This window comes from Dipodomys merriami, unplaced genomic scaffold (assembly GCF_024711535.1).
Source record: "Dipodomys merriami isolate MVZ:Mamm:240054 unplaced genomic scaffold, mDipMer1.0.p SCAF_8, whole genome shotgun sequence".
Taxonomy (NCBI): domain Eukaryota; kingdom Metazoa; phylum Chordata; class Mammalia; order Rodentia; family Heteromyidae; genus Dipodomys; species Dipodomys merriami.
In genome coordinates, this window is record NW_027206401.1 from 62,639,053 (window position 1) to 62,652,987 (window position 13,935).

Below are 13,935 nucleotides of genomic sequence, written 5' to 3' on the forward strand. Positions count from 1 at the left end.
CTTTGAACAGCACCCTACATTCATTACTGTGGAAAGAATGAACTACTGTGCATGGTCTCTTGGCGAGTTCATTCAATGGTTCATTCAATAATGTTGAAAATGGGACAGATGGGGAAGAAGGATGGAAGGAGCGACAATGGTCAAGATGCATTGTACTTATAAACTGACATGCTGAATTGAAATTGCTTTGTAGAAATAACTTAAAATAATAAAAATGAAAACAACAACAACAAAAGAAATAACATTGAAAACAGCATATAAATGTGTATTATTTACTTTTACCAGTGTGAGGAGGATGAAGTTTATTGAGCTTTTTATTTTGCTGCCATGGTATTGGGTGCCTTTAGTTACTAGGCAAAGAATGTCATTTTGGACGCTAGTTTTTCACATTAGCTGGATAAAGAGGAAACATCAGTGACTTTCTGAAAAGCTACTGCTTAGGAGCAGCAAGAACAAAGAGCGTCTGCTCATTCTCTGGCTTGTCTCCTCTGACAGAAGGACAAGCCAGAGGGTTGACTCCTAGAGGGTTTTTTTGTTTGTTTGTTTTGGTGCTGGTCCTGGGCTTGAACTCAGGGCCTGAGTGCTGGGCCTGAGCTGTTTTTGCTCAAAGGTAGTGCGCTACCACTTGAACCACAGCTCCACTTCCAGCCTTTTGGTGATTAATTAACATTAAGAGTCTCATGGACTTTCCTGCCTTGGCTGGCTTTGAACCATGACCCTCAGATCTCAGATGCCTGAGTAGCTAGAATTCTAAGTAGGAGCCACTGGTACCCGGCTCCTCTAGGTCTCTAGGATGGCTGGTAGCCGATTTCCCTTGGGTCCCTCAGACATAAGCTTGAATATGATGGGAAGTGTTTTCTTTCCCTTAGAATGCTGAGCACTGTAAATTCTTCCACAAGAACGTTTGTTCATCAAGATGGCTGTCTTTAAGCAAAAACTTAAGCCAATGGTCCAGACTTCCTGTGCCCTTTGTCATTTCAGGGCAGGTACCACCTATAAAGTAAATGTTTTTGGAATGTTTGATGGAGGAGAAAGTTCGCCACTTGTTGGACAGGAGATGACGACCCTTTCTGACACAACTGTAATGCCAGTCTTATCTTCTGGTAAGAAATTGAGCTAAACTCCCCTAGGAAAACTTAGCATTAGGAAATTAGTTCAAGTGGGAAGAATTAGGTTGTTATGCAATGAGAAGTATCTATAAAAATTTTATGAAAACTTATTTAAACATTAGTATGCTTTTTTTTTGATGCTTGGATAAAACTGCTTCAAGACATCCAATTAAGGTCTGAGGAGGTGGCTCACCTGCCTGACAAAAGCAGGCCCCGAGTTCAAATCCTAGTACTTCCAAAACAAATAAATAAGCCATGCAGTCAAGCATACTTTTGCATATATATTATAATTATAACATCATACAATTGTATAATTATATAATAATTACATTTATATATAATTTCTTTGGAATTTTTTTTTGGCTAAAGGCATGACAGATCTATACTTCAATGATTTAATAATCTGGGCAAGCAGAGTTATCCTTCTTAGAAAAGATGGGAAGCCATGATTTGGAAGCAACAAAATGACAACATAAACTGTTTAGATTTTCTGCCCCCACCAGAATGATTACAGCCTTGATGTAAAGGAAGCTAGTTTTTAACCAAGATGGAAGTACTGAGTTGCACACACATGCACGCATGCACATACTCTTGTGCATGCATGTGCATACACACTTATGCACATTTTGTGCCAGTACTTGGGCTTGAACTGAAGGCTTCCCACTCTTGCTTTTTGTTGTTCTTGTTCAAGGCTGGCACTCTAATTTGAGCCACACCTCCAGTTCCTATTCATTTTTTTCTTTTATTCAGCTACTAATAAAAGATAAGCTCTGAGCAGAGAGCAGCCTTACCAATGTTTAGATGATTGATATGGTATTTGGGACTCTTCCATCCTGAGTTGTTTAATACATGAACAACACTTTTGTATTTGATAGTGTGATGAACTTACAGTTTTTTCCCCCAAGAAACATTTAAGAGATGTCAAGAGCAAATACTAATGTTATAAGAACTTGGAAGTTTTATAATGGCAACATCGGTTTCAAGAAAATAAAGCATTTACAAAGTTAGATGTAGAGAAAATAAGTGGAAGAGTCGTCTTGCTGTTTTGCATGAGTGTTTTGTTGTTTCTCTTATGATGATATTAACTGACTTGTATTTTTATTTTGTAGCTGTGCACTGAGGAAGTTTGGACTATTTTCTTTCCAAAGCATGCTAGCTTTGTATAAGTGTTTGTGCTCCATGACTGTCTAGCTTTCAATTTGTGTAACTGTTCTGCAACTGTTTCTAAATTCTCTTCCCTTTTCCCTTTTTCTTTACATGTGCAAATGTCACCATTTGAATTCAATAACATTAAATAATTAATAACTACATAATGTAAGCATGTACGGGTTTTAGAAAAATGTAGCATAGAGTTCAAAATGTAAGAGTCAGGTTTCTCATATTTCCTATCATTTGTAATAGTTACCTTAGAATGCAATTATTTTAATAGGTATTTTTGGTTCACCAAACCCACTGGGAGTTTACCCAATGAATCAGTCCATCTCACATGTGTTTTCCAATGATGGTTAGATGTTGCAGTAAGAAGCAACACCTGTAGATCCCGTTAACATTCGATTAACACCATTAGCATTGTGTTGTTAGCTAGTTATGCATGTTCCACTTGAGTGTATGAGCTTTTCAAATGCACAGCAGTGGTCTGATTCTAGTCTCCAGGGCTTATGTCATCATAGCAGGGACAGAACTGTACTGCCATGATCTTTGGAGGAACTGATTCTTCCAGATGATGTTTGTGATGAATAAATCAAAGATACCTCCGAATCATTAAGTTGAGCTGCACCACCCAAGCAAGCAATACTAACAAGAGGATGGCTAGGATGTTTAACTCACTGACAGGGTGTTCCCTAATTGTTCATCTCACAATTGTGTGTCAGGGATGGAGTGTCTGACCAGAGCTGAAGCAGACATTGTGTTGCTGGTGGATGGATCCTGGAGTATCGGACGAGCAAATTTTAGAACTGTGAGGAGTTTCATTTCTCGCATTGTGGAAGTCTTTGAGATTGGCCCCAAAAGAGTACAAATTGGTAGGTCCTGCCACTACAGAAGATGTTTGACATTTTCTTTTCATTAGTTTGTTTTATTATTATGTTTTCCCTTTAACAAAACCATCTTGATATAGTTGTACAAAGAGATTTCAATTCCATAAGTCGGTTCCTGGGGACAGTGCATCTTGCTCGGTATCACCCCTTCCACCCTTCTCCTGTAATACTTTGGTATTATTTTAGCCCTTGCTCAGTACAGTGGAGACCCCAGAACAGAGTGGCATTTAAATGCTCACAGAGATAAGAAGAGCTTGCTGCAGGCCGTGGCGAACTTACCCTATAAAGGAGGCAACACCCTCACAGGTGAGTGAGGACTCTGGGCTGGTTCAGCTTGGGTGATTGATCAAGCCCGTGGCTGGAAAGGATGTGACTGGCTCTTTTTTTTTAAACCCTGCTCCCACCCCCTAGGCATGGCTTTGAATTTCATCCGCCAGCAGAGCTTCAAGACCCAAGCTGGCATGAGGCCTCGCGCTCGAAAAATTGGTGTTCTCATAACTGATGGGAAATCACAAGACGACGTGGAGGCTCCATCCAAGAAACTCAAGGATGAAGGCGTGGAGCTCTTTGCTATTGGTAAATACTGACAGGGAGAACTATGTCAAAGGGTGGAGAATGTATGTGGTATGTAGAAAAATATTATCAGAAGCAGGAGAGAAATAGATTTCCCATCACACAATTTATCAAATGATAGGCCAGGAAGTTAATTCATCATTTTCTTTTCTTCTTGGGGTAAGACCCAACTATGTGGCTTTTTCCTTTTCCTTTTCTTTTTTTCTGTTAAAAAGAAAGTAATAGATTCAAAGGAAGACTGTTCTATGAATGAGATTTGGGAGAATTCCTGTTTGGCTTTCCAGAGACTCATGCCTACTTTTAAATTTTATTTTTAATGTTTGGCTAGTTCCAGAGCTTGAACTCAGTGCCTCAAGCATCATAGCCCTAGTTATAGCTAGTTATTTTGGAGATGCAATTTTCTCAGGCTTTTTGGACTGGTGATCCTCATATCTCAGCCTCCTCAGTAGCTAGATTACAGGTGTGAGCCACAGGTGTCTGCACCATATACATGTGTACACACACACACACACACACACACACACACACACACACACACACACTATGTGCACATGCATGTACCACTATTGTGACTTGAACTTGGGGCATTGAGCTCTTGCTTGGCTTTTTTACCCAAAGCTGGTGCTCTACCAGTTCAGCCACACCTTCACTTCCAGAGTTTTGCTAGTTAATTGGAAATAAAAGCCTCACAAGCTGTTTTTGTCCAGGCTGGTTTTGAACTACAATCCTCAGATCTCAGCCTTCTGAGTAGATAGGATGACAGGTATGAGCCATCAGTGCCTGGCTCTGCATTTATTTTGATATCTATTATTTTTGCTATTTAATTTATTGATATCTATTATTTTACTTTACTTATTGATAAAACATTGATCCTAGAAGCATTTAGAGGAAAACAATTCAGAATATTTTTTGGATTACACTACTTTTTATTTCTATATTATACCTACTGTTAATCATTCTATTCCTGAAGAGAAATTATAATATTTTGTACATACATGCATATATATCTCCTAGTTAATAAGTTATTAATCCTTCATAGTTTGCCTAAAGCAGCCATCAATCAAAAAAGCTCTAAAACATTTGCCTCATTCCATATTATTTTCAGAAAGACTCTTTTAATGTGTCCATTCTGTTTTGCAAGGTATTAAGAATGCTGATGAAGTTGAATTAAAGATGATTGCCACGGACCCAGATGATATCCATGCATACAACGTGGCTGATTTTGGGTCGCTCTCCAGCATCGTGGATGACCTCACCATTAACCTGTGTAACAGTGTCAAAGGGCCTGGTGAGTGCACCCTCCCCAGCTTATCATCTTCCGCACAACTCATCATTATTTTCTGGATAGGGAAGAGGGTTGTTTTGTGCATGGTAAAATGTTTAGAAATACCTGACTCTCTGATATCAGCAGTATCACCATGAGATGGGACCACCCCAGATACCTTTATGATTGCGACCACTCCAATGGAAGGTTTTTGGAAAATGGATGATAAAATAATGAGCCTTATTATATAAAAAGTTCTTTTTTTTGTTGGTCGTGAGGGTTGAACTCAGGGCCTGGGCCTTGTCCCTGAGCTCAAGGCTAGCACTCTACCACTTTGAGCCACAGACCACTTTCAGTTTTCTGGTGTTTTATTGGAAATGAGAGTCTCACAGACTTTCCTGCTCGGGCTGGCTTTGAACCATGATCTTCAGATCTCAGTCTCCTGAGTAGTGAGGATTATAGGTGTGAGCCCCTGCGCCTGGCTGAGGAAGTTCTTTTTGATGACATGGAGATTATGCAGTTATGTAGGTTTTGGACAAGTTAGAAGGAGTTTAACAGGTATTTCGGTAAGGAAAGTTCACACACTGAGGATAAAGGATATATATTTTGGAGAATTTCTTTCTCTAAAGTTGTTGCTGATTTTTTAATTTGGCTTTGCTAAATGTCTGCTAACGGCAAGATTCTCCCAGTGGAGAATTACTGCATTTATCTTCATTTTTTGAGGGGGGTACCTCTAGCTCTTACTTGTCTTTTTCCCTCAAAGTTGGTCCTGTACACATGAGTCATACTTCCACTTCCAGCTTTTTGCTAGTTAATTGGAGTTGTTGATAGACTTTATTTTCTAAAGTGTGGCATCTGTTTCCAGATTCCTAATTTAAATAGAATTTGAAGAAAGGTCTTGTTGGACTCCTGTAGCTCATGCCTGTAATCCTAGCTATGCAGGAGGCTGAAATCTGAGGATCTTGCCAGCCCAGGCAAGAAAGTTTGTGAAACTCTTATCTCCAATGAACCACCAGAAAACCAGAAGTAGTGTTATGGCTCAAGTGGTAGAGCATTAGCCTTGAGCTCAAGAGCTGAGGGACAGTGTCCAGGCCCAGAGTTCAAGACCTATGACTGCCAAAAAAAAAAAGGTCTTCTGTCTGATTTGCTTGGCTTCACTATAGTCAAATCCAGATTTGACTTTACATTTGTCACCTGAAAGAGGAAGGAGAGTTACAGTTTTAGAATTTGCACTTTTAGAAATTATGTCATCTTTCTTCACTGGCAGAGAACCTGAGATTTAGAGAAATTATGTGACTTAGGATCAAATGGTGAGTGATGTTTTTAATGGGTCTTTGAAAAAAGTACTCATGGATAAGGCATCTTTATAATTTATAATATATTTATAAGAACATTATAGACTTGAACTTGCCCTGACCAAAACAATACAGAATGGTTAATGTTTGAATAAATCATAGGAAAAATATACTGAGCACCAATATAGAAGGATTTTGGAAAATTAATCATAAACATCATGGTGCTTATTATATTAGAAAATTTCTCTTAACTCCCAGTAGATTATGGTAAAACCATCCTTCCTGAATTTGTTACAGCTTTGCAAAAGTTGGAATGTATTTAGAGAATTATGTGGCAGAAATGGTTTATATGCTTTAGGGACTGGAGGATATATTTTTGTGTCTTCTTGAATTTCTTTCTCCAAACTTTTGCAAATTTTCTCTTTTGGATCTTGAACAACAGACTGACCTTTTCCCTGGAGAAATAGACCAGCTGGGCAGCCAAAATTTGTACGTTCTTGGCTCTGGAATAGCTGAGAGAGTTGTAGCTTTATTCAGTTGGAGAGAATTTTGAGTGAGGATGAAACCATCTTTTATCTATTTTCCTTTCTTTTTTTAAAAAAAATCAACTATGTAATAGTTGCATTTGTTCTAGTTTCCCAGACAGTAAAGCTGCTTGATAATTTTGCAAGCTTGTCTATGACTCAAAGTACTATAAATGTTAGAAAATTAGGAATGAATCTGCCCCTTCCCCCATCCCAGTTCTGGTTTCTAAAGGAAGGAGAAGGAGTTTGTATGAAAATAATTTGCCACATTCATGGAGACATTGGCTCATTTTTTTCTTTTTAAATTATTATTTAGAACATCTTCCTTCTGGTAATATTAAGCTTAAATTTCTCTTTGTTATTATTATTTTTCTAGATATTGTTTTGTAGCTGTCACTCCTATCTACCCATAGAGTACAATCTTAGGCAGTGGGGTGTCTACATAATTTACAATACTTGTTTGTTTTCTTCCTCTCTTCCCTTCCCTTCCTATTTACTTTTTGTGCCAGTACTGAGGCTTGATCATGAGCTCTCATTCAGCTTGTATGCTTCTGACTGGTACTGTACCATTTGAGCCATACCTTTAGTCCTCCTTTGTACTCTTTCTTGAGTGGAAAGCATTAGCTTGTCTATTACAGAATAAATAGGCAGTAAAAAACCACCCGACTCTATAAGGCTCCTAAACATGACTAAGACACCAATTTTAGAATGAATACATTGTGCTCATTCCCAAGTTGGGAATTACAGTTTGGGACCAGCCTGGCAAAATTAGCTAGTCTCCCATCTTAGCCAACAAGACAGATGCTGTAGTGTATGTCTTTCATCTGAGCTATTCATGAAGTGTAAATAGGAGGAATGTGGTACAGGCTGCCATCAGCATAAATGAAATATCCTATTTGAAATGTAACTAAAGCAACAGAACTAGAGCATCTGCACAGCAAGAGCAAGGCCCTGAGTTCAAACCTCAGCCCAGTACTACAAAAGAGAAAAAAAAGCAATGTTATCCTCACAAGACATCACTTTTGCCTATGGTATTTAAACATTAAAAAATATAATCTTATCCCATGTATAATAAAAATGGCAGCGAGGCCAATGAATTTGAGTAGTATCTCCATTGTGACTGAGACAATGGAGAAACTCAGCTGTTGGGACCAGATTGATTGATTACCTGTATGATTGTACAGAGAGGAAGTACTCGAAGATGACTCGGAGGTTTTGGGTTGGAGCGATTGTTTATTGTTTATTGGTGGTGTCTCAAAGACGAGATGGATAGGTTGAAAGAAAGATGATGAACTCAGGTTTGAATCTTCTGAAGCTAAGCACTGAGCTCTGACTATACCTTCTGAGGGTCAGATGGGCAGGGGGCCTCCCTGCCGACTTTGTGTTTACTGCATAAAAAGAAGCATGTAGCTGGGCACTGGTGGCTCACACCTGTAATCAGGAGGCTGAGATCTGAGGGTCAGGGTTCAAAGCCAGCCCAGGCAGGAAAGTCCATTAGACTCTTATCTCCAATTAACCACAAAGAAACCTGGAAGTAGTACTGTGGCTCAAAGTGGTAGAGTGCTAAGCTTTGAGTGAAAGAGCTCAAGGACAGAACCCAGGTCCTGAATTCAAGCCCCATGACTGACAAAAACTCCCCCTAATCCCCCAAAACAACCCCCCCCCCAACCCCAAACAACAAAAAACAAAGGATATAGAAACTTCCACTATGAAGATCATCCCTGTTTTATTCTAACTTGAAACAGCATCAGTTATTGATGAATAACGATTGCCATGACCCTGGATTAATGCGAATATTTCTGCGCTTTGTTTCACGTGTAGGTGACTTGGAAGCACCTTCTAACTTAGTTATTTCTGAGAGAACTCATCGTTCTTTTAGAGTGAGCTGGACTCCTCCTTCTGACAGCGTGGACAGATACAAGGTGGAATACTACCCTGTTTCTGGAGGGAAACGTCAGGAAGTAAGTAGACAGCCCTCTGTCATTGGTCCCTCATGTGGAGATTGGGCCCTGGAGGTGCAGGTTTGCAGGGGAGAGGCACAGACTGCGGAAAGAGGAGGGGACACGTTTCTCCTCCTTGGGAGGCAGCCACTTCTGTTTGGACATGGCTTAAATCCTTTCAAGTTCTTCAGAATTATACAGCATCCATGTGATTTTTATTATTTACTTATTTATTATTTTTGTCTGTCAAGGGGCTTGAACTCAGGGCCTGGGTGCTGTCCCTGAACATTTTCACTCAAGGCTCGCACTCTACCACTTTCAGCCACAGTTCCACTTGCATTTATTTGGTGGTTCATTGGAGATAAGAATCTCAACGGGCTTTCCTGCCCAGGTTGGCTTTGAACTGCAATCCTCAGCCTCCTGAGTAGCTAGGATTACATGCATGAGCCACCAGCGCCCAACCATCTACCTGATGTTTAAAATTACAATTAGTTTTAAGATATTGATTTATTCATGTTTGTACTAGAACTACCGAGTTGACAAGGAATATGAAAGATGATCTAGTTTTACTCACTTGTTTTGCAAGGAAGGACACAACAGGTGGGAGAATAAATTATGTTACTTACCTAAGATTGCACTGTGAGCTAGTAGTTTTCCAAAAGTGAGAGAGACAAAGAGACCTTCCTGCAGAGCAACTTCTGGACTCTGTGCAGGTGAACTGCCTTGCAAACATAGTAGAAGGAAGGGATCTGACTGTATCACATGTATGTTTAACATTTAACTTTCTCCCCCTAGTTTTATGTGAGTCGACTCGACACCAGCACTGTATTGAAAGACCTAAAGCCTGAGACTGAATATGTTGTTAATGTGTATTCTGTGGTGGAAGATGAATACAGTGAGCCTCTGAAGGGCACAGAGAAAACCTGTAAGTCAGATTGAGAGAGAGAGAGAGAGAGAGAGAGAGAGAGAGAGAGAGAGAGAGAGAGAGAGAGAGAGAGAGAGAGAGAGAGAGAGAGAGCTTGTGAGAGAGAGAGCTTGTGAGAGAGAGAGCTTGTGAGAGAGATTGATTTTCTCAGCATTCTATTTTTAGAGCTGATGGTCCATTTCAGATATTTGCCAGCCTTTAAAATCATTCTTTTATTCAATACGTGTTCAACAGATATTTCCCAAGTGTTCTTTATTTCATGCAGATGTTCAACAAATACAATCCCCCCCCTCATTTTCTGGTTGCTCCTGTTGATACAACATCACATGGTGGAATTGGGGGCCATGGCTGTAATAATTTAGAGGGAAAATACCTTTAACATGGATATTCATGTAGTTAGGGCTTGGTCTTTTCTGTTCTCAAGAAAATGTCTTAAAATGCAATTTGATCTTTCAAGAGGATAATCCTTTAACCCTCACTCTAATAGTGACATTTTACTAAGTGATTAAGTTCTTCCAGGTCAAGGTATAGCAAGGCATCATGGGAGTAGTGGACTTTAGCCTAGGAAGAGTTGCTTGCAGAGATGACTTGTTTTACCTCTGCTGAGGGTCACACATGCCTATTATCAATGACATCTTCCTATTTTTTTTTCTTCTGGCCTCTGGCTTTTATTAGTGAAGGTGTGATAGCTTTGACTTTGAGCAGAGCTTTCAAGGATGTTTTTTTGCTCCTGTTCCTGGCAAGGTTTCCAAGGTAATATGGAACTAGATTTTTCTTTCTTGGCTAGACATCAGGGGGCAGAAAGGAAGCCATTTGTAAGAGGAAGGAGAGAGCACGGGTCCTTGTTAAGATCTCTTCTTTCAGGATCCTTTTTCATTAGTCCTCAAGAGATGGAAAAGATGTACTTTACAATGGACAGACTTTGTTTTTAATTTAAGTTTTGTATCATTATTAGGAAGGTGATATACAAAGGCCTTAAAAGTTTTATATCAATCTTTGAACAAAAATATTGAAAGCTACATGGGTGTTAAGTGAAGAAAAGATTGTAGACTTTTTTTTTGGGGGGGGGGTCTGGTCGTGGGGCCTGAACTCTGGGCCTGGGTGCTGTCCCTCAGCTCTTCAGCTCAAGGCTAGCGCTCTACCACTTGAGCCACAGTGCCACTTCCGGCTTTTTTCTTTTTGCTTATGTGGTGCTGAGGAATCGAACTCAGGCCCTCAGGCATGCAAGGCAAGCGCTCTACCACTGAGCACCTTCCCAGCCCGTAGACTTTTTTTTTTTATTGAACTCATAAGCTTTTATTAAAATGTCTATAAGTCCTTTCTTCTCTATTTTTTAATGTGGGATACCCTCTATCTATTTATATATTGTGCCAGTATGGGGGCTTGAACTCAGGGCCTCATACTCTTGCTTGGCTTCTTCGCTCAAGGCTAGTGATCTTCTATTTGAGCCATACCTCCACTTTTAGCTTTTGTTTGTTAATTGGAGATAAGAGGCTCTCAGCTATGTCTGCTCGGGCTGCCTTTGAACTGAGATCCTCAGATCTCAGCCTCCTGAGTAGCTGGGATTAAGATATAAGCCACCAACACTTGGCTATATCCTTTTACTTATTTTTTCAAGAAATTGAAAATAAAGTACAGCACTTGGTATTTGTGTGTGAAATTCTGACAGAAGAACAAAAATGGTCCAGTTAAGGAAGTGCCACAGAATAAAGTGTCAGGAAGCCAGGGTTTATGTTAGCTTCCGTGTGTGTGTGTGTGTGTGTGTACACTGGTACACTGGGACTGGGACTTGCTCTCTTGCTCTCTTGCTCAGCTTTTTCACTCACAGCTGTCACTCTACCACTTGAGCTACATCTCCAGTTGCTGTAATGTCATTTGGAACTTGAACTTTAACATGTCTTCCTCTGTGTAATGGTTGCAACATGCAAAGACCAATGAGACTGGATTTGTATTAGGAGGATGGAGGAAGGGTTACCTCAAGTTTTTGAGCCACTCATTCTGGAGTTAGTATATGTAAATATCATCAAAGTGAGAAACAATGGGTCAAAACCAAGTGGATGCAAGGAACGAGACTGATGGCAGCTTCCATGTTTCTGCAGTGCCGGTTCCTGTTGTTAGCCTGAATATTTATGACGTTGGTCCCACCACCATGCATGTGCAGTGGCAGCCTGTGGGAGGCGCCACGGGCTACACTGTGACACACCACCCTGTGAAGGCCCCCGAGCCTACCAAACCCAAAGAGGTGAGCCATGTCTGTTTCTGCACCAATGGGCTTTCCAAAGAGTTTTCAGCTTTATAGCTCCCATTACATGGCAGTCATTTCTGATCTAATTTGTAATGTTACATATAGCAAAAGAAAAACAAAAACAAAATAAAAAAGTTAGGTTCATTATCTAAATGTTGGCATGAAACAAAGAAATGGAATTCTTTCTTTCTTTCTTTTTATAATAGTACTGGGGTTTGAATTCAGGGTCAAGTGCTTGCTATACAAGTACTGTGCCACTGAAGCACCCCTCCAGCCCTATTTCGTGCTGGCTGCTTTTGAGATACGGTTTGCTGGGGAGTCTGCAGTCCACCTATTTTTAGCCTCCCTGGGGTTGCTGAGATGATAGGCAAGATGCCATGGGGTACAGGTTCTCTCCGTGAAGATGGAACCTCACACACTTTTCTGTCCCCAGTGACCTGGAATTTGTTCCATCTCAGCCTCCCAAATAGCTAGGATTACAGGTGTGAGCCACCAGTGCCACAAGAAATGTAAATCTTACAAATGAAAAGTAGAAGATATGTTGTAATTTCGTGTGGACAAATAGACTTTAACTGGCTCTGTCTGGTAAGTGGACACACTTGACCTGAGTGTCTCCCCTTTGCATTTTCACACACAGATTCGAGTGGGGCCAACAGTGAATGATGTAGAGCTCACTGACCTCCTTCCCAACACTGAGTATGAGGTCTCCGTCCAGGCTGTCCTGCATGACCTCACTAGTGAACCTGCCACGGCTCGGGAAGTCACCTGTAAGATGCAGCTAAATTTCATTAGAATCTTTTTTTTACATAATAATAGTGACAGTTTGATAGTTCACATATAAATTATAGTTATTGCTTTGCCAAATCATATTTGAGAACAAATACCTTGATCCCAGATTTTATGTTAGAATCTTCACATAAATTGGTTCTAGGATGCACATTGGTTTTCCACATGGAGCACAGGGGATTCTGAGATGTCTGCTCAATGGTATCTTACCATTGGCTGGCAAGGTGCTAATGAAGGTACAGAATGAGAATTAATGGTGCAGCTTACAATTAATCTTGTTTTAGACTCAGGAAATACAGTATATAGGATGGATGAGAACAGGAGAATTGAATGTAGGTTTGGAGGAAAATATCTGAAGTTCAGATAAAAGATGTTCTGAGTTCTTGTTGAAGAAGAAACTATGAGAACAGAAATGTCTATTTCACTTAAATCAATTAATCAATTTACCCAGTCCCAAAGCCTATTGATCTCCTCTCATATGCCAGTATGTACACTTTGGGAATACACCACTAAATAATACAAAGCAATCTCTATGTGTGTATTCTCCTAGGGTTGGCAGCCTGCATTTCTAGTTTGTTTTACTGAGTATTAAGGTTGACTTTTTAAAAAGAAGTCATAAAAGAAGGCTATTTGCTTTCCTAGTTTGGTTTCATTCTTAGAAAAGTGAACATCCTAGGACAGGTATTTGGCTTTGAAGTTTGATGAGTCTTATGCTCACATTTCTAAGGAAATGAAGAAATTCAGAGAAGCTTCAAGGGGATAAAAGCAGCTGAAGGTAGAGCAGCGAGGAGAAAGAGGTAGTACAGTCGGAATTCAAGGATACAAGGAAATACTTATTCATTATCTTTAGGATGTGAGACACCACCAGGGCTGGTGGTCTCTGGCGGTCTGTGGAAGTTCGCTAGTGTCAGATGGAAAGTTGGAACCCAGCTCAGATTAGAAGTCTGTGATCCAAGAGTATTGAGAGGAAATGCTGAAGGCTCATACTAGGATAAATGGGGCCTCAGATTCCGGTAGAGTGCTGGACCACAATAGTGGAGGAAAAGAGGGTGGAGAAAAAGGCAGACAAACACTGATGAGATTGGAGGTGCAGAAGGGTGGATGCACGCATAGTGACCCAGGAAGTCGGATGTGCAGAGTTGAATTGAGAGACAAGAGAAATAGTCAAGTGGGCTCTAAGGAGGAATGCCTTATAAACATTGTACTTATCTTTAAGGCAAAATTTTGTTAGACTTGTT

General features: G+C 40.2%; 1 protein-coding gene across 3 annotated transcripts in view; it reads left to right on the forward strand.

The window, feature by feature from the left end:
- Col12a1 (collagen type XII alpha 1 chain) overlaps nt 1–13,935 on the forward strand; it is a 133,760-nt gene that overhangs the window by 47,990 nt on the left and 71,835 nt on the right. For 2 of the 3 annotated variants that reach the window (XM_070010804.1, XM_070010805.1), the window contains exons 17-25: nt 982–1,103; nt 2,981–3,130; nt 3,332–3,451; nt 3,557–3,721; nt 4,860–5,006; nt 8,623–8,762; nt 9,537–9,666; nt 11,766–11,908; nt 12,549–12,678. In XM_070010804.1, the coding sequence (XP_069866905.1) occupies nt 982–1,103; nt 2,981–3,130; nt 3,332–3,451; nt 3,557–3,721; nt 4,860–5,006; nt 8,623–8,762; nt 9,537–9,666; nt 11,766–11,908; nt 12,549–12,678 (1,247 nt within the window). The remainder of the gene's footprint in view (nt 1–981; nt 1,104–2,980; nt 3,131–3,331; nt 3,452–3,556; nt 3,722–4,859; nt 5,007–8,622; nt 8,763–9,536; nt 9,667–11,765; nt 11,909–12,548; nt 12,679–13,935) is intronic. The other variant, XM_070010806.1, reaches the window with a different exon arrangement.